The sequence below is a fragment of the Camellia sinensis genome, chromosome 6 (genome assembly GCF_055761805.1).
Source record: "Camellia sinensis isolate YWXY chromosome 6, ASM5576180v1, whole genome shotgun sequence".
Lineage (NCBI taxonomy): Eukaryota > Viridiplantae > Streptophyta > Magnoliopsida > Ericales > Theaceae > Camellia > Camellia sinensis.
The window spans coordinates 154,960,396-154,979,895 of NC_138966.1; the positions used below are offsets into that span (position 1 = coordinate 154,960,396).

General features: G+C 34.2%; 2 protein-coding genes and 2 pseudogenes across 4 annotated transcripts; 1 reads left to right on the forward strand and 3 right to left on the reverse strand.

Annotated features, from left to right (window-relative positions):
- Positions 1–2,324: 2,324 nt before the first annotated feature.
- Positions 2,325–7,093, reverse strand: LOC114282960 (receptor-like protein kinase FERONIA pseudogene; annotated as a pseudogene).
- LOC114282928 (receptor-like protein kinase FERONIA pseudogene) lies at positions 6,688–8,835 on the reverse strand (annotated as a pseudogene). The gene has a single exon (XR_014331307.1). The product of XR_014331307.1 is annotated as a receptor-like protein kinase FERONIA pseudogene (transcript).
- Positions 8,836–10,492: 1,657 nt separating this feature from the next.
- LOC114282895 (protein RALF-like 32) lies at positions 10,493–10,852 on the forward strand. Its single transcript, XM_028225665.2, has one exon. It carries the CDS (start codon positions 10,493–10,495, stop codon positions 10,850–10,852), a length of 360 nt encoding a protein of 119 aa, XP_028081466.2.
- A 3,718-nt stretch (positions 10,853–14,570) lies between these two features.
- LOC114282927 (Putative methyltransferase family protein) lies at positions 14,571–18,216 on the reverse strand. 2 transcript variants are annotated; one of them, XM_028225720.2, is made up of 8 exons: positions 17,841–18,216; positions 17,695–17,757; positions 17,339–17,405; positions 17,112–17,212; positions 15,884–15,928; positions 15,474–15,794; positions 15,293–15,358; positions 14,571–14,885 (listed from the first exon to the last, which is right to left on the reverse strand). In XM_028225720.2, exons 1-7 carry the CDS (start codon positions 17,994–17,996, stop codon positions 15,335–15,337), a joined length of 777 nt encoding a protein of 258 aa, XP_028081521.2. In that variant the 5' UTR covers positions 17,997–18,216; the 3' UTR covers positions 14,571–14,885; positions 15,293–15,334. The 2 variants fall into 2 exon arrangements, with proteins under 2 accessions (XP_028081521.2, XP_028081520.2); XM_028225719.2 differs by having other exon boundaries at positions 15,293–15,395.
- Between the last annotated feature and the right edge of the window lie 1,284 nt (positions 18,217–19,500).

A 19,500-nucleotide genomic window follows, 5' to 3' on the forward strand; every position in this document is an offset into this window, starting at 1 on the left:
CAAGCTCAATAAGATACTACAACCCAAAAATACTCACCCCGATAATAATACTCACAATTAATGAATATTGTGTAGTAACATAATAACAAGCAGCATTTAATAATCATAATAGGAATGCTATTAGTTGAAGTAATAACAATAGATAATAAGAACAATGGCAAGCGGAAGTAGTATTTCATCATAAGGAAAAGTGTCAACTTTTCTTTTAAATTCACATAGATTTAGTTTAATAAGTAAGTTTAAGTAACTCCCTGCGGAGCACTATTTCCATTCAACCGCTAAGCAATGGCCACGGGCAATTTTGACTCCTTCTTGGTCAAATATTCAAATGTTACTTGCTGTAACTACCAATGATGCCCACGCACCAGGGTTACATATCCGAGTCGTGACATCAAGGTCTGCCTCAAGGGAACGGTCTATGTTGTGACACCCGCACCACCAACCTTATATCGCCTATACCAATAAGAGTCGAAATACCTTCCTGTGCCATGTTAGGGTTCGCAACTCACTTGCGTAAGACTCTAAATCAGGCTCACCCCACCACTTTTAAACTTTAATAATTTCGTGTTTTTTTATTTCGTCGAATTCATATTTTGATGCATGTACGAGTTTTAGTTTGAAAACCACAATGACATAATGTTTATATAGCACAACACAATCATGTATGACAACTAAAATAAATATGATAGAATGTCTTAGGAATCATCACAAAATTTCTTAGGAATTCACATACTTTTTCTTTCAGCACTGTATGGTCAGACAAAAAAAAATATGAAACTCATACCAAACGACGTTCAACCATTACAATATTTTAACTGGTGCTAGTTCATCGAGTTAGAAAAATATTTTGAGAAGAATACTAGGGCTAAAAACGATTTTAAAATGGAGAAATAAAATTTGGAAGAAAACTGTTTTTTCGGAGACAGTGAGTTACAGTAACTTCCAGCACAGGTGGTCTGTGTTTGAAACATAAAAAAGTGGCCTCAAACGGTGTAAAAAAAAAAGTATGGTTAGAATAGCTTGCTAGATATTTGAGTTTAGAACATTTTTCCAGAAGAGTTTGAAGACCAAAAACCAATGGAAGATGATCAAATAATTTTTCTAAGAAAACTAGACAGATTCTATCACATTTTAGTAAAACTACAATTTCTCTTTTTAGACTTATCCATTTTTTGTGAAATCGGTGGCAAATGAAAGATAACTCTTATATCTAACTATCCCAAGTGATCGTGCAAAAAAAATATTATTTGCCGAGAAAATAAGACATCTTTGAAGTAACTGTTTCTACTGTGTTGTGAACAACATTTAGGGCAAATATTTATTTTGGGAAGAGAATGGTGTCCAATAATTTTATAAAAATTTACATGTGTATAGAACACCTATATATACTCCCAGTACCAACAGATTTTTGACACAAGTTATTTTCAATTTATTAGAGCATTTTACCTCCGATAAAATCTGAAACAGTGAAAGAAATAAAAGTTTTGAGTAAAAATGAACCAACCCTATCTCATTTTATCCCCATGCAAGATTATTTCAAACAATGGAGAATATTTGAGCACATAAGAAGATAAAATTAGTAGCTAAACCATTTAATCTATGCTTGCAAGAAGGAATAGAGATTGTATAATCATGAAATTATTATTCTATCAAAATGTAAACATGCATTAAGCCATTCTTGCTATGTGTGTATTAACAATGCACACTCTTGCATATTTTTGATATATAGATTCAATAAAAACATATCTAAGGGAGGATCGAGGTTGAGTATTCCTACCTCAAGAGCTTTTACAAACAATTCTCAAAACTAGTTTTAAATTAGTAACCACCAAGCACCCTCTCTTATTCCTCTCTTTTTCTTTTCTTTTCTACTCTTCCTCTCTTTTTTTTCTTCTTCTCCTCAGTCGTGTATAGTAGAATAGCTGGGCTGAATAGTGTCCTTATTTGTAGGAGTGTGGAGGCCCCTTTTTTTAATTTAATTTATTTATTTTTATTTTTCTTTTCTTCTTGACTTGGAAATATTGCCTACAATGTTTAGGTTAGGGTGTGGCTGTAAGCATGCCTTGGCATGCATTGGCATGCTTGCCCAGTAGCCACCTTCCTTGGAAAGAAAGGGGCCAAATTCCTCTGCCCAAAAAAAAAAAACAATTATGATTTCATTTTTTATTTTTTTATTTATTTTTTGTTGTGTGTGTGTAAGGATAAAAACCAATGAATATATACAACCTAGTCACTAGATATTTTGTTCTCTACTATCCTCTGATTAATTTAGTTACTATTTATTTAACTTATTTAGTTTCCATAACTATATTTAGATAGAAAAATTTAATCACAACAAAATAAATAATTTTATTTAAAGGAATTTAATATTGGTATTAATTATGGTGCTATTAACATTATAATTTAATAATCACTATTAATTGACTTATTGTTATTAACAAACTAGTTAGTTGTCCAAAAATTTCAAGTTCTTACAGGTGGCCTTCTCTTTTTTTTTATACTTTCTGAAGATAATCTTCGAAGTGGGCTTCTAACCGTCGAAATGCCCTTCCACGATCATTGTTCATGGTCTTGCACAGTTAGCTCCCACTACGCCATCTTTGCAGTTAGGCCTCCCTCTTGAATTTGAATTTGAATTGTGAGTAATCGCTAGGTCACGTCATCTTGCGCGTTTTAACTATTCCAATGTTGCGCAGATCCATTATTGCCAATATGAACTGTCACGTGTCTGTTGCTAATTGGAGACTTGCATTAACTTCCCAAATTATCTTCTGCGAGCCACGGGCAATTGGCTTATACAAAATATATAGCCAACAGTTTCAAGCCACTTCATCAACGATGTACGTTTCTTTTTGGTTGCTTTGGCTGCGAGATGAGGATGACAATCATCATCTATTTTTGCCCCGTGTTTTGAAGCCAATGCAAACTCGAGGCCTACCACCACTTCAGCCATTGTAGGCCATTCTTGTGGACGATCATGTAAACATTTGTAGGCAATTTCTACAAAGCACTTGAGAGCATTTAGCGATATTTGCCCTCGCAGAGAGGTATCAATGATTTGAGAAAGCCTACCCGTTTTAATGCAATGCCGAGCCCAAAAGACCAGACTGATTTGATCCTCCTCAAGTCTTGCATCCATGACAAGCCTCCCGCACAACACTTCTAACATCACTACCCCAAACGCATACACATTAGATTTCTTGGTTAGCCTCTGAGTCCTGAAATGATCTGGATCTAAAAACCCAAACGTGCCTTTTACAACTGTGGTAATGTGGGTTTTTGAAAAGCTTGTTGTGCCTTTGGACAAACCAAAATCCGAAATCTTTGCTACCCATTTCTCGTCAAGCAGAATGTTTGTGGTCTTCACATCACGGTGTATGAAACTTTGTTGAGTACCCGTATGAAGGTAGTCCAATCCACGTGCAACGCCAATGCAAATATTAAGCCTTTGATGCCAAGTAAGACCAATTCCATCTCCTCTTTTTATTAAGTTTGTAGAGATGATCAGCAAGGGTTCCATGGGCTATATATTCGTAAACAAGGATCATCTCATCGCAGTCGTTGCACTACTCGATAAGAGCGACAAGATGAGTGTACCGGAGCTGGGAAAGCATCTCAACCTTAGTCCAAAACTCATCAGCACCTTGGTTGGACTCTGGATTCAACCGCTTTATAGCGACAATTGTGAAACATTGTCGATGTACCCTTTATAAACTTTTCCAGATCTGCAAATCCCAATAACCATTTCATCATCGATGTTGTTTGTGGCAGATTGTATCTCAGCAAGTGAAAAGAACCGAGACAATGATTCGTATTGAATCTCAACTTTCCCATTGTATTTGGACCCAACATGTTTTTGCTCTTGTCCAAAGAATATGACTCTGATCACCAAATGTAAGGAAAAAACACAACCCAATTGAGGTTTTTTGGAGATGATGCAAATTCAACAGGAAGAAAATAGGGGATTATAGTTTGAGAGAATGAGAAATTGATTTGGTTCTTGTTCATGTTTCGAAGAAAAATATCAATTATTTGGAATGAATGGGTGTGTGGAAGGTTCAACGCGGGGAGGTTGAAAGTGTCCTTGTTTGTCTTCATCAATGGATCAGCAATGACGTGTTGATAACTTTTCAGTAACAAAAATGTTTTAAAACTCTAATTCTTGAATTCTAAACCAGTTGAAAGTGGATCACACCTATTACTGATGTGATGTATATGTATATATATATATTTTTAAACTATATGCCAGCTCACTACAGCTGCTGCTAGAGAGCTCCAAATCACCACCAAGGATCCTCTAGAGTGAAATTTTTCTAAAGTTTCCTAGAGTGCTATATTGTATGGTTGAGATTTACTGGCAAGTCACATCAGAAAAATTGATGTGACTTGTCAATAAATCTCAACCATACACCGTAGCACTTTAGAAAATTTTAGAGAAAAAACACGATCCTTGCTCCCAAATCACAACTGTTTTAATAATATTTAACTTTGGCGTGCTGATGACTTTTAATGATATTTTAACGTGTTTGTTTGCTTGTGTATGTGCCAGCATATTCGACGGTGATCATTTCGTTACAAGCCAGAGGAATTGGATTTTTGAATTTCTATTATTGCAATGTGGAAAATATTCTAGTTAGTATGGTCTCACATGATGAGATATTTTGACCTTGTATATATTTTTTTATTTTTCAGTTCATTAGAGTTATTTGTGCTCCAAAATTAGTTATACCAAAAAAAAAAAAAAACAAAAACAAAAACAAAAATATAAGCACACACATCACATCACATGTGGACCCTACTCCTTGTCATATCATTAGAGTTCTCTTTATGCTGTGTTTGGTTGGAGTTTTTGAGGTGGGATTTGGAAAAGGAATGAGAAATGTAATCCTATTTATGTTTGGTTATAATAAAAAATATATGGGAAAAGAAAGGGGGTGAGAAATAAATAAAGAACTATGATACCTTTTAGGACATCAATTCTATTTTATAACCAACACAACCAAACATAGTTGGGATTTGGAATTCTATTAATTCTTTCTCCTTTTCCTTTCATTTCCATTTCCCTTCCCAAATCCTCCAACCAAACACAGCGTTAGAGTTCTAAAATTAGAGCTTTCAATCTTTATTCCCTCTCTCTATCTATCTCTCTACTCTCACTCTCTTCCACCTCATTAGAGTTCTAGTATTAGAGTTATGTATCATTACTGTTTTTTTTTTTTTCTTACCATATCACTAGAGCTTTAAAATTAGAGATCTCTATTATTGTTGTAGAGGGAGGAGTGTGGACCCCACATTCACATGGATATTTCTCACATTATTAAAGCTGGATTAGAACTTTCAAACATTATTCAATATATAATTGGTGAATTATTATTACTGGTGTGTTTTTATTTTTATTATATTCCTTTTAATTTTGGGGATTTCTCTTTTCTAGGAAAAATCTGTCTCAATAAAATTTTTTTTGGTGGTAAATTGCACTCAGTTCTTTTGAGTTTTGAGAAAACTACAACCTGTCTTAAAACTTTTATGTAATTATTGTAATTTATCTTTTGGTAAAGTTAAAGAAACTAAAATTAAAGTAAATGGTGTGTATATACTGAAATTAACAAAATAAATATACATTATTTTAGTGAAAAACTGTCATTTTTAGGAGAGAGGGGGTGGGTTCATGGTGTTGTGGCTTGTGAGGGAAGCGGAGGGGTGAGAGAGAGGCTGGAGGAGGTACAAGGATGGGCTGGGAGGGTCGGCAAGGGTAGGGGAGAGTTGCCAAAAAGGAGTGCACGGGGGAGAGGAAGGTGATTTGAACTAGTGGGAGATGTGGCAGAAGATGGTGGTGGTGGGTTGGGTTTGCGTTAGGGTTAAGAGTTAAGATTGGTGAGGTTGGGGATGGGATGGGAATAAAATTAAAAAAAATTAAATTAGGGTAAAATTATAATAAAAATAAATATAAGGAATGGAGAGTCCAAATAATTAAGCGGGGACTATTAACGGCTCCCTTAATAATTTATATTTTTCTTTCATATTCTTTTTCCTATTCAATTTTTTTGTCCAATTCAAAATTCAAAGACAGATTTAGTATAACATACAAAGACTGATGATTTTTGGATGGTTACCCAAACAATTAATGGTTACTACAAATATTATTTTTGGATGTTGTCAATTCTTTTGAAGCCAATAGTCTGAAATTTACAAACTGTCCGAAGGGGCGCTTTGTGTAGATGTCAGAATTAGTCGGAGTTTATTCAGATACCAATTTATAAATTTAAAAAAAAAAAATGGAATAGGTGGTGATTGGTCGCGTGTGCAAATCTATTAGTAGAAGTCGTAGATTCACAAATGAAAGAGAGCCTAATGGCTTAAAGGTGTTAAGATATGATCCACTGAATTTTCAGGTTGTTAATTACTATTCAATTTGAAATAACAATCAGATTAGAGATGCTTCCTGGCTGCACATGAATTTGGCATTTGCAAAATTTATTTGTGAATCTGTGATTGCACTGCTTCTTCCTCCTAGTTGCTTCTTGCGGATGGTTGTTATTGGCTACAGAGTAATTCGGAAATTAGGGGATTAATAAACATAAATGGTTTTGTATTAAGGAATAAACAATCTTCACCATGAATGGAAACAAAAAAAAAAAAAGGGCAGCTTTGGTACACATCCAATATGAAGAAATTGCACAGCAACGAATTTCTCTTCCATTTTCTTTTTAATATGCAAATTTCTAGTGAAATCCAACATTCAAAGACAAACTTAGTGTAATGATTCACACCTACTATTTGTTACATAAAATGGTACCATCTAGCATATTGTTTTCGAGTGCTATTATAATATATATCAGTATCAATTGCTCGTATAGGACTGGTTTCCACTGTTATTTCCATTAGTAGATGTACTTGTATGATGTCGTGCACGGTTCGGGTCTACTCTGGTTGTTAACATACCGCCATTGGACATTGGAATGAAAAGAAGCCAGGAAGAGATCCACTGAAGTAATGGACGCCTCAAACCAATGCAAAGAAGCCAGGAACCAGCATTGGACATGAAGTAGTTGTTGTAAGGAGGATTGGAATCCACTGCAGAAGTAATGGACATCTCAAACCAATGCAAAGAAGCCAGGAAGAGATCCACTGCAGAAGTAATGGACGTCACAAACCGCTTTATCAACATTTCTTTTTGGTTCGGGGATGAGGACCACGATCATCATTTATTAGTGCCCCGTGCTGTGATGCCAATGCAAACTCGAGGCCTGCCACCACTTCAGCCATTGTAGGCCGTTCTTGTGGACGATCATGTAAACATTTGTAGGCAACTTCTACAAAGCACTTGAGAGCATTTGGCAATGTTTGCCCTCTCAGAGAGGTATCAATGATTTGAGGAAGCCTACCTGTTTCAATGCAATGCTGAGCCCAAAAAATCATACTGATTTGATCCACCTCGAGTCTTGTATCCATGGAAGGCCTCCCACACAATACTTCTAACAACACTACCACAAACGCATACACATCAGATTTCTTGGTTAGCCTCTGAGTCCTGAAATAATCCGGATCTAAATACCCAAACGTGCCTTTTACAGCTGTAGTAATGTGGGTTTTTGAAAAGCTTGTTGTGCCTTTGGACAACCCAAAATCCAAAATGTTTGATACCCATTTCTCGTCAAGCAGAATGTTAGTGGTCTTCACATCTCGGAGTATGAAACTTTGTTGAGTACCCGTATGAAGGTACTCTAATCTGCGTGCAGCACCAATGCAAATATGGAGCCTTCGATCCCAAATGAGACCACTTCCATCTCCTCTTGTATTTATTTTGTAGAGATGATCAGCAAGGGTTCCATGGGCTATATATTCGTAAACAAGGATCATCTCATCGCAGTCACTGCAGTACCCAATAAGAGTGACAAGATGAGTGTACCGGAGCTGGGAAAGCATCTCGACCTCAGTCCAAAACTCACCGCACCTTGGTTGGACTCTGGATTCAATCGCTTTATAGCGACAGTTGTAGAACCATTGTCGATGAACCCTTTATAAACTTTTCCAAATCCGCCAATCCCTATAACCATTTGATCATCAAAGTTGTTTGTGGCGGATTGTATCTCAGCAAGTGAAAAGAACCGAGACAGTGATTCGTATTGGATCTCACCTTTTCCCATTGCATTCCGACCCAACATGTTTTTGCTCTTTTCAAAATATCAGTTTGATTGTGTCTGTCCAAAGATTATGCTAAAAACAGGGGATTCCGATCACCAAATGTAAGGGGAAAAAAAAGAAGAAGAAGCTGAATTTAACAGGAAGATGGAAGAAGATGGAGTAAGAGAGCGATTATAGTTTGAGAGAATGAGAAATGGATTTGGAAGAAATTGGAATGAATGGGCGTGCTTCAACGCAGTAAGGCTGAAAGTGTCTCTATCCGAAAAAGTATTTCGTGGTCTAGGGACATTACATGACCATATCCTGACCAATCACAAACTACCTGGTCCTTGTTATTTTCTAATCACGTAATACAAAATCATAGATCTGATCCGCTTCATCAATCACGACACACTTGGGTATTATGTGGCCGTGCCCCACGACCACCACCTTACTTCTCCTTTGTCTTTATCAATGGGTCAGCAGTGGCACACTGATGACTTTTAAAGACAGCATAAAAAAGCCAAAAAAAACAAAAAATTCATACAAATTAGCACATTATTCTTAATATTTTTTTTTTCCCAAATCTTGCCGTAAAAACTAAAAAAAGGAGCTTACAGGGAGATGGATGCCCCCAAAAACTTATTCGTAATGTTGTGATAAATATATTTTATTTATCTCACAAGTCATATATAACCTCCGTTTGGGAAGTGGGTTGGCTTTTTGGTTTTTTGGCTTTTTTGGCTATTTTAGCCTGGGCTAAAAAGTTTGGTTTGGGAAGGGCTTTTTGGCTTTTTGGCTTTTTTGTGAGAGAAGAATGTAATGATTATGGGTTGGATGTGATGTTTTGTTTTTTGTGGCTAAAATAGCCTATTTTGTTTTTTGTGGCTAAAATAGCCAAAAAAGCCCCGTTTAGCTCTTGCCAAACGGAGGCATAGTGAGAAAATTAATTGTCAATTATTAAAGACTTATAAGGCTAATCCCATTTTTTAATTCCCAAAACAGTTTGTTACTTTATGCTATCTTTGGTTGAGAGATTTGAGGAGAGATTTGAAAAGAGAAATAAAAAAGATAGCTGAAATATGAAAAAAATATACCTACATTTCATATAGTTTCACACATCTTTTCACTTTCCTTTTCTAAATTCATTCCTAATTTTCTCAACCAAACACAGCACATGGATAAAAACAGTAACAAACATTCCGTACCAGGAGTGACATCAATTTTCCATGCCACTCGGTTCAACTCAAAGCATATGTAACTACAAGTGAGCTAACTTTTATACTATAAAAAATGCTATATAAATTAATAAATTTAACAAATATTTTTCACCAACAAATGTGTCTAGCAATAAAGAAAGTAAGATAAATTATAAATATATCCTTTAAAAATTTGCTTCAAATATGAATTATCCTTTATGATTTTAAAAATTATATCGGAGTGTTTTGAAAAGATGGTTACAAGCTGACTTTTTAATTTTTTTGACTTTTTTCACTGTTTATGTAAGAGGTGATGTGACCTAAAATGGGTTTAAAGTTGACTTTTGGCTTTTAACTATTGTTCCCAAAATGGAAGTTTTTAATTTCTATAACAAGTAGTCCCTTTTATCAATAAATTGTCAAGCCAATTAACAGTTTTTAATTATTTCAAAAATATATTTTAATTAATAATTCAAGTAATTTTATTATTGTATAAAAAAGTAGTTAGAAATTTCTTTTTAGTTAATTCTGTTAAACAAAAAAATAGTTACAGAGGAGTATTTGAAATTTTTCAAACTACATAATACAATCTATATTTTAAGTAAACTACATAGGATGTATTTGTAATTTACCCAAGATAGTATTGAAATCTGAAATTCGACCCACTTCAATAATGTGACAAGTCACACCAATAAATAAGAAAATTGTGTAAAATTTATTATTTTATATAGTACTGCTGTTATATTTTCGTTTGCCTCCTGATAAGGATTTCTCCCATTCTTACCAAAATCTTGACTTAAAACTTAAATTTGAATAAAAAGTCACTAAAATCCGTCTCTCATTTACTCAAACCAATACCAAATTTAATTTTACTCAAAAAAATTGATTTTAATCAAGGGAGAGGCATTTCATTTACGCAAATTTCTATCCAATCAAAACTTGATACATAGGTGCTTTTACCCAAAATTTTTAGACTCTAAGTGGGCTCACCTTCTACAAGTTGCTCAACTGCACCAAGATATTCCAGAAGTTCCATGTGCCCACAGGTGAGAATGATAAGAGAAACAGAAAGTAAAAAAGAAGCAGCAAATCTTTGTCCCTCATGAATCATGATAAACACTCAATCACATACAATTATTAAAGCTACTCAAGAGAAAGTTGAGTGAAAAATGGAGACCAAGTGGAAGAAAAGTTGCTCTTCATGTCTCCACCTGACAACACTACTAGCAGTACTACTACTTCAAAGTGTTTTTGCTGCTGAAGAAAATGGTATTGATCAACATTGGCATTGCAATGGTTCAATGGGATTCTGTGATGAAATTGGTGACAAAAAGGTGCCGATGAAGTTGGAGATGAGTCGGAGGTTTCTTGAAGCAACTAAATACATCACTCTAGGGGCTCTGAAGCCCAATCTACCTGTCTGTGGTGGTGATGGTGAAAGAGGAGCTCCTTACAGTAGGAGCTGCCTTCCTCCACCATCAAACCTTGAGAGCAGAGGCTGTTCCCAGTACTACAGGTGTAGGAAATAACCACTTGGTTTCTCTCATGTGGTTTACTGATGGATGGGAAATAGACAATCAACACGGGTTCTTCAGTCTCTAAATCTTTGTGTGTTTTTAAAGTGTTTGAGCACTATGAAACTGAGCATTTAATTGAGCAAAAAATGGTTCAATCTTAATGAATAATGATGCTTTCAATATATTGAATTGGAGACGCCTCGATGCTCTAAATTTCCAGGCAGTGGCTTGTAAGATTAATCACAAATAACCTCTCTACATATCCATTTTGGGGGTCATTTTATCCTTTTACATCCATTTTTTATGGTAATTCTTGTCCTCTATGTATAATATTTTCCTTAATTTTAGCACATCAAAAACTCTAATTTTTGTACAAATCAGCACAAATGACTGCAAATCAAAATCTCTAACTTTAGCAAATCAAAACACATCATTTATAAATCAAAACAAATGAGGGAGCACCTGGACTGTTGGGCACATCTTCTTGTATAATTAAACCCCCCCCCCCTCAAAAAAAAAAAAAAAACAAAAACAAAAACAAAATTCAAAAAGTGAGGGGGACACATGTCCCCTAACCCTTCAGCCCTGGTTACATTGAAAAATTCTACTATACACACACTATGAATAGTTACATATTATATGTACCTCTACTTTCAAACATTAGATATATAAAGCAAATTTAATGTTGGTCACATTAAGTTGTAACCAACACACTTTAGAGCATGAGAGGGGATCACTTCGATCATAAACAAACTACTATAATAGTGTTGTAACTAACAATACTTTGAAACATTACCAAATACCACAATGCATCGGCACTAAATTTGATTTGACAATTTGCTAATTCCGCCACTACAATGGCCTATAACCAAATGCTAAAATAGTTCATAACCAACACCAATGTCTCCTATAACTTGCATATGATACACATGGTCCGCTTTGTAGTAAGACCTAGTCACATTTATGAATGGATCATTCGTATAAAACTTAGTACTTGGTGTAAGCAACAGATCCAGAAATCTTACTTTGGGGTTTTTGGTGGCAAGTCTTATGAATGAGGTTAACACAAGTGATCCTATTGACTTCGTTTTCTAATAGATTAAGTTTCAATTTTAAAATTTTAGTGGTCATTCCATTTTGAACTTTAGAGATGCATGTGTCAAACAACTCACATTAATGGAGTTGCTAAGTTGTCAAGTAAGGCTTCTTTTTTTTTTTTTTTTTTTTGAGAAAACAGTGAAATTTCTCAATTAACAACTCTCAAATTTCTCATTTTCCATCTTCAAAATGTTGTATGGAATAAAGATCTTGTTTGATAGGTCTACTCAAATAAATTCTAAAAATATAAATTTTATGAAGAGTGGATCTATAGGATGGAAGTAAAGATATTTTAAAATTTTGAATCAAAAACTTCAATTGCCTCCAGGTGGTTTATGCAAATTTTAATAAAATAAGGATATTTTGGCTAAGCACTGATGTGTGAGACTTAGAAGAGTTAACAAAAAAATAAATAAATAAATAAATTTGTGAAACTTAACTCAACTAACTTTAGGATGGAACATATAACTCCTAATCGATAAATTTTATTTATAATTAAAATAAATATTAATTTCTACCAAAAGCTAATCTCCTTTTGGAAGAGACCATTATTTATTTATTTATTTATTTATTTTTTTTGGGGGGGGGGGGGTTTGAAAAAACATGTCCATTACCACTTTGGAAATGGTGTTGGACCAAGTCTCATAATCCATGATTCTTTCATATCAACCTCTTACCCTGTAGATTAACAAAAAAACAAAAAAAAAAAGCCTCTTCACAATGAGAGTGAGGAATATTAAAGCCTAAGACTTGACTTTGGCAATGGAGAATCATTTCAAGAGAAATGCGTAATAATTAAATCCACACAAGTCCACTGGATTTTCAACGATTCTAAAGGTCAGTAGTCACCATAGCGCTCGAGTACAGATCAAACTAAACCAACAACAACAGTTCAGTTGGTTAGCTATGTGCACTCTATTGGGAGATAAGGAATCTATTCAAAGGCAAAAATTGATAATTTCTCCTTATTATGAAGTTTTTTATTAAGCTAGTTTGTTGAGCTTTGTTGTGTAGTTTATTTATTTCTATTATGAGGTTTATTATTTATTAAGTTGGTTGTTAGGCTTCTTGGACTATTATTGTCTAGATGTAATTTTCTTTATTTTATAAATACTAACCATCAACTAACTTGTACAAATATCCTCCTAGAGGTTGAACGTGAATTGAAGGGTCCAAATGTACGATTTTAAAATTAACAGAGGCAAAATAATTAGTAGTTGAGGAATAAAACATATATAACCCTCAATTTTTTTTATTATTTTTTTAATTTTGGAAAAGGACTATTTACTAAAATGTAACATCATCCATTTCAAGTTTGGTGAAGTGGGTCCCGCCACCCCCCACCGCACTCCTCTACTGCTAGTGTGGCTTCCACTAGCCACCACCTTAGAATAAGTTGGGCTGTTTCTGCATTATGAAGTGATGACTTCATAGTGAGAAGAAAGGAAGCCACAGAAGCAGTTGGAAACAAGCTCCCCCACCATGACATTGACACCCCTCCTCCATCTCTGCTTTCTTGATCTAGTCCTGCTTTCCCTACTTTGTCTCGGTGGCTGTGCTGGTGTAGCTACTAGTGATGCACATGTACACTGCAATGGCTCGATAGCAGAATGCCATGCAGACATGGAGATGCTGATGGAGTCAGAGGTAAGTCGAAGGTTTTTGGAGACAACGAATCACATAACATACGGGGCTTTAAAGCAAGATCAACCAGCATGCAATAGTGGGAAAAGTGGTGAAGCTTACAGCAAGTCATGTCTCCCTAAAGAGTCTAACCCTGAGAGTAGAGGGTGCTCCGAGTACTACAGGTGCAGGCAAGGAAGTAGATCTCCACCCACTTAGTTTACATGATGTGTTATACAGTAGATCTCCGGCCACTTTGTTTACATGATGTGTTATACCATATAACAAACGGGAGGGAAATAGAAAGCTTATGCATCAAATCAAGTTAATGTGTTTTAATTTGTAGCTATGTTCCGTGTTTGGTACTTATTTGCATATGACAAATGCTTAAGAATCCTCAAATATCATTCCTAAAATTATTCCCAATGACCTGTACTGTGTTGCATATCAGTTGTGGACTTGTAATACACAAAACGAGTCTCACTACAAGTGCTTTCCAGTTCGCAAGAAGGATGACGAAAAGGGGGGCATTTATTGAAAATTTTGGATTAAAATTAACAATAATTGGGAGATTAAAAAAAAATCTTGTTTTTTTGTTTTTGGGTGGGTAAGTCAATCTTGTTTTTATTCACTTCTCTCTCTTTATATTTTATGCATCTTCATAACACATGCTAGCATAATACCCCTATTATGCAAGGTCTTAAATAAATAATTAAAAATTAATTTTAAAATTAAACAATAACAAAAAAAAAAAATTGAATGTACAGGAAAACAATTGAGAATCCAGTAAAATTAAGAATTTTTTTTTTTTTTTTTGAACAGACAAGTAAAATTAAGATGTTTTTAATTATTAAATAACAAAAATATGTGTTGCAAATGGCAAAACTTCAAGGCAAAAAAAATAAAATTGCAACCCCTGCATTTATGATAAAACATAAATACATTCCGCTCTTGGAGTTTTGTAATTATAGTTTGCTTTATGTTAGAGTATACCTGACAACATTGCAAATTATGTGTCAATTGCCAGTTACCATTCATAATTGTAGTCTAACAGACTATTGTTATGAAAAATGTGAATCAGGTATAAGTGTAATGGAAGAATCGAAGTAAACCAGAATACTTTCTCCTGATCAGGAACCGTACATCAATTTTGTGCACAACGTAACATTGGTTAACAGGACCCTCTTATGGACCTAGGTGACAATTTGAGTAGACAATCCCTTCATCTGGAAAATCAAAATCTACTTAAAATGAAGTTTCCATACCTCTCGAACATTGGAGGAACCATCTGCAACTTCAGAAACCAGGCTAGCTTCCATCACACCTGAGAAAGAGAACCATCTTATCAACACCCTATGCCATACAAATAGGCTGCACGTATCCTTGAGGCTGTGCTTGAATCATAAATTTGTATAGATTTTTGGAAAATGAAAGGGAAAAGGTAAGAAAAATGTGAATTTAATCTTTGAAATATATTATGCATGCAAATGGAATTCATGGATGAGCATATAAAAAACATATGTATCGACACATTTAAAACATATTGATGTGCCTTCATGTAAAACAAAATCTATATTCTTGAAATAAATTGCAGCATGTAGAATGGAAACACAAAATTAAACACCAATCTGAAGTCTGTTTTTGTGCATAGATGTGTTAAAAATACGATCTTTTATTGATACAAAGAAACATATCCTAGTGAAATATACATATATATCTAATAAGGCTTACCATCCTTATCCACCACAGAGAGAAATCGCCTTGATCCACCTCCTACTCCAAAGTAATGCTTCTTCGCTGCCATGTAGACAACTCCATTCAGACGATTCAAGCACTGTAAATATAAAATTTTAGAGCCACGTAACAAGAACTTAAGGATGTGGAAAGAATCAGAAACTAAAGAACAAGTTACCTTCTTTATAAGTTCATACAGATGAGGCAAAGCAGATATTGAGTAAACTGTCTCTGCCATAAGGATAACATCATAACCAACAGACTGACCTAGCCCTGGGCTACAATTGTGGTCCTTTTTGTTGGTATGTACATAAGGAAGAATTTGATAGACTTCACTCCAGTCACCAGCAAAGAAACGGAATTCTGCATCTGTATTCCACCCACTCACATCTGTAGCCAAGGGTTGAGACTTCTTTAGAAGATTAGCATTTACATTAGGAATGGTCAGACATCGCAAGACCTCAGCATTAAAATCCTGGAAATGAATGACAGCAGCACCCTGATGCAACAAAACACAATGCTAAACCCACCACATATTTTCAGGTATCTAATTCCAAGAACTAAATGCCTAGAAAATGCAATAATTACCTCAAGGCCAGTGAAGATCCCAGGAAGTCCATGACCACATCCAAGCTAAAAACATCAAAATAAACTCAATCATAATAGCAATAGAGATGACTAAATAATGAAAGACATCTATATCACTTCAAACTATTGATATCTTTCCCAGTTTATTATCTCCAGTGTTCTAGAATCACACCTGAGTACTAGTGATACATGGGCACTTCATAAAGGTGGACAAAGAATTACTTGCTGCTTTTACACTTTTCCCAACTTGGCAAATAAATTTCCCCATTAAATGTCCAAAATTTTAACCTAATCCCAATTTTGAAACCTCATACATGATATCTCCATTTTATGGTATATTAAAACTTAAAAGAGACTAATGTAAGTGACTATAATTGGTCGGTGAAGTCAAAGTTTGGACCTATTGTGTCATGACACATGAGAAAGGGGATGCTAAGGTTGGACATTAAGTTGCAGCACCCCCCCCCCCCCCCCCCACCAAAATATATATATATATATATATTCAAAACTCCCAAAGCAACCCCAAAGTTGAAGCAAACACGAACAGGTGTGATATTCCGTCAAAATTTTTAACCTCATTAATAGTTTGGGGTAAAGTGAACTAATGTTAATAGTTTAAGGGATTACTTGTTCAAATTGATAGTTTAGGAGGTGAATGACACTAGTGTGATAGTTTGGAGGGGGGGGGGGGGGAATAAATTTTCCCTAAAAATTATGTTTTACGTAAAACATGGGAGCTTTGCATTTTTATAACTTCTATTTTATTTTGATCATTCTATAGAATTTTAATATTCGAAATGAGCCAGCAAGCCTATAATCCAAATAACCAATTATATGACACTAGAATAGAACTATACCCCCATAGTAACAAACACAGTATTTTATGCATGTCGTACCCATTCTTCAGTCCAGATATCACACTGACATTATTACGACCCTGAACCATTGACATCAACATCCCAATACCAACAAATTTGCTCTTATAATCAATTCAAAACACTAGATTGCTTACATCAATGACATTATATTCAAGAAAATAGGACTAATATAACAAACAGCCACATTGCCATGTGGTAGACATCCAAAAAGACATGCAATGACAAAACATATGTAATGCATATGTATGACATTCAATGCAGAAAAGTTTCATTGTAGCCATATTCATCTAAAACATGTTTACGCATCGTAGCATTAGAGAATAGAGGCCACTTTCGTAATAGGAGCTCACCTCTAGAACCCGCTTTCCAGTGAGTAATAATTGACCATCTTGGATCTCTGATTGCAGAGTTTTAACTAAATCGAGTGAACCTTCCCATAGTTTTAGTCCCCCTACACCATAATTAAGCACATTATGCAAATCCTCAATACAAATCCTGCATATGTACATATGTATAATAAAGTAAATCAAATAGGATAATGTGAGGTAAAAATCTAGAGAATAAATTTCTTACATACCTTCATATTTACCCGGGACCAAGTCAGAATTGGATAAATGGAAAACCTCCTGAGTACTCACCCTTCCCTACCAAAGATGAAACATTTGCTTTTCTTAGTCACTTCCTGTAATATATAGTTGACACCCACTATTCCAGTATTTGCTCTGTTTGGACACTCAGAAAATACACTAGGAATCAAAACAATTTTAAAACTTTGAACTTCAGGATTTTTTGTTTTTGAATTTAGATGTCAGATTAGTACTCATTTCCTTGGAAACCCAAAACTAGAAAACTCAAGACTTCGTAATGCTATTTTCCTTGCGTTCATTTTCCCATAATTTCTCGGTAAACAAACAATGGGTTGAAAGGAATTACCTTCAGCAAAGTGCGTCCGCTCAAATTCACGGGGTCCACTTTATATGTGACAGATGATGAAACCTGTTCCAAATAAAAGATTAGATACATGCATATTATAAAGATGTATATATATATATATAAAGAGGATTATGCAATGGAAATACCTCTGAGGGAAGAACTTCAATGGAAGGAGGTGGGGGAGGGAGGGACTTTTTAGAAGAATCAAGAAACCCTAACCCTAATTGGGTTTTATCATCCGATGAAGAAGAAGAAGAAGAGAACAAAAAAAAGGAGTCGAGTCCTGATTGCTTTGCCGCCATGAAAGCCTTTTCTCCTCTTCAGCTGTGGGGTTTTGGTTGCACAGCTCCTCTTTACTAATAGTCCTATTCGTATCTGTCAAAATAAACACTTCATTTTCAATTCCCTCCTCGCTGCTCACCGTCAAACCCAACCTCCTTCCTGTAATCCCAAACAAACGGGCCTAAGGGTCTATGGCTTTTGGAGCGGTTTTGTTTGTTCTTTGAGCCTGTTGTTGGGCCCATCGTGTTTTTGGTGAGGAACAATGCTAGGATGCCACATGAATCCGGATTTTTGAAAAATGTTATTTATACATTAAATTAATATAATTTTTTTTTAAAATTTATTTTAAAGTAAAGATTTATATTAAATTATATTATTATGTATGAAAATTATATAAATTTTTTTTTCTCATATTATTACTCAAAAATTTTGTTAATCATATTAATAAATTTTATAAAATCTTATTGACTCATGTATATTTATTTTTGAAATCTTAAACAAAAGATGCTTGGAAACATTACAAGAGTTGAGCATTACCTTACATAATTTTATAAACTTTTATTGATTCATATATATGTATTTTTATTTTTTGGGGAACACAGTACCATATGCATTTTATAATTAAAAAAGAAAATGATATAATTTTAGGAGACTTTTTTTAAGGTTTCTAATATTATAATTTTAAGAGATAAAGGACACTCCAAACTTTCATACTATCTCAAGTCCCTAAAAAACATGCGCTTCTTCCTTACAAAATTATTGGATCAAAATATTTTTGTATTTTAGTCTAACGTCTTTCACTATTTGAAATTTTTCAAAAACTTAAAAATTCAATAACTTTTGATTTAGATGTCTATTTTCAACAAAAAAATTATATTTTTGAAATGCTCTCATTGAGATCTATCAAACAAGATCAATGATGAACAAGATCAATGATGAATATGAAATTCATAAGGAAAAAAAAAATGACAAAATTTCACTGAGTTAGAAATCAACATAAAAGTAAATTTCTCTAACTACATTTGCAAAGAAATTTCAGAGAAAGTCAAATGTGTTAGAGAAAATCAACATACAAGCAAATTTCTCTAATTACATTTGTAGAGAAATTTTAGAGAAAATCAAACGTGTTAGAGAAAATTAATATGCAAGTCAATTTTTTTAACTACATTGGCAGAGAAATTTCAGAGAAAATCAAATATGTTAGAGAAAACCAATATGTAAGTAAATTTCTCTGAATACATTTGCAGAGAAATTTTAAAGAAAATCAACATGATAGAGAAATTTTCAGATTGCAAGTGTGTGATAACCAAAGAAGGTCAACATGACAGAGAAATTTCAGATATAGGTGTAGTGAAATTTAGGCTAATTTTAGACAAATTTCCATATGAAGAAAAATTCAAAATAATTTTACTTGATATAAATTCAGAGAAATTTCAAGAGGCCTTTCAAACTCTCTAGTATAGATCCAAAGAAATTTTGGATATAGGTCTAGAGAATTACCTAGTATAAGTCTAGTGAAATTTC

Excerpts from the sequence above, each read along its gene's own strand:
- LOC114282895 (XM_028225665.2), top strand. The coding sequence starts at position 10,493 with ATGGAGACCAAGTGGAAGAAAAGTTGCTCTTCATGTCTCCACCTGACA.
- LOC114282927 (XM_028225719.2), bottom strand. The coding sequence starts at position 17,996 with ATGGCGGCAAAGCAATCAGGACTCGACTCCTTTTTTTTGTTCTCTTCT. Across the intron at positions 15,929-17,111 it reads CTGGAAAGCGGGTTCTAGAG|CTTGGATGTGGTCATGGACT; the intron begins GTGAGCTCCTAT and ends TGATGTTTTTAG. Across the intron at positions 15,396-15,473 it reads TGTATGAACTTATAAAGAAG|TGCTTGAATCGTCTGAATGG; the intron begins GTAACTTGTTCT and ends TTATATTTACAG.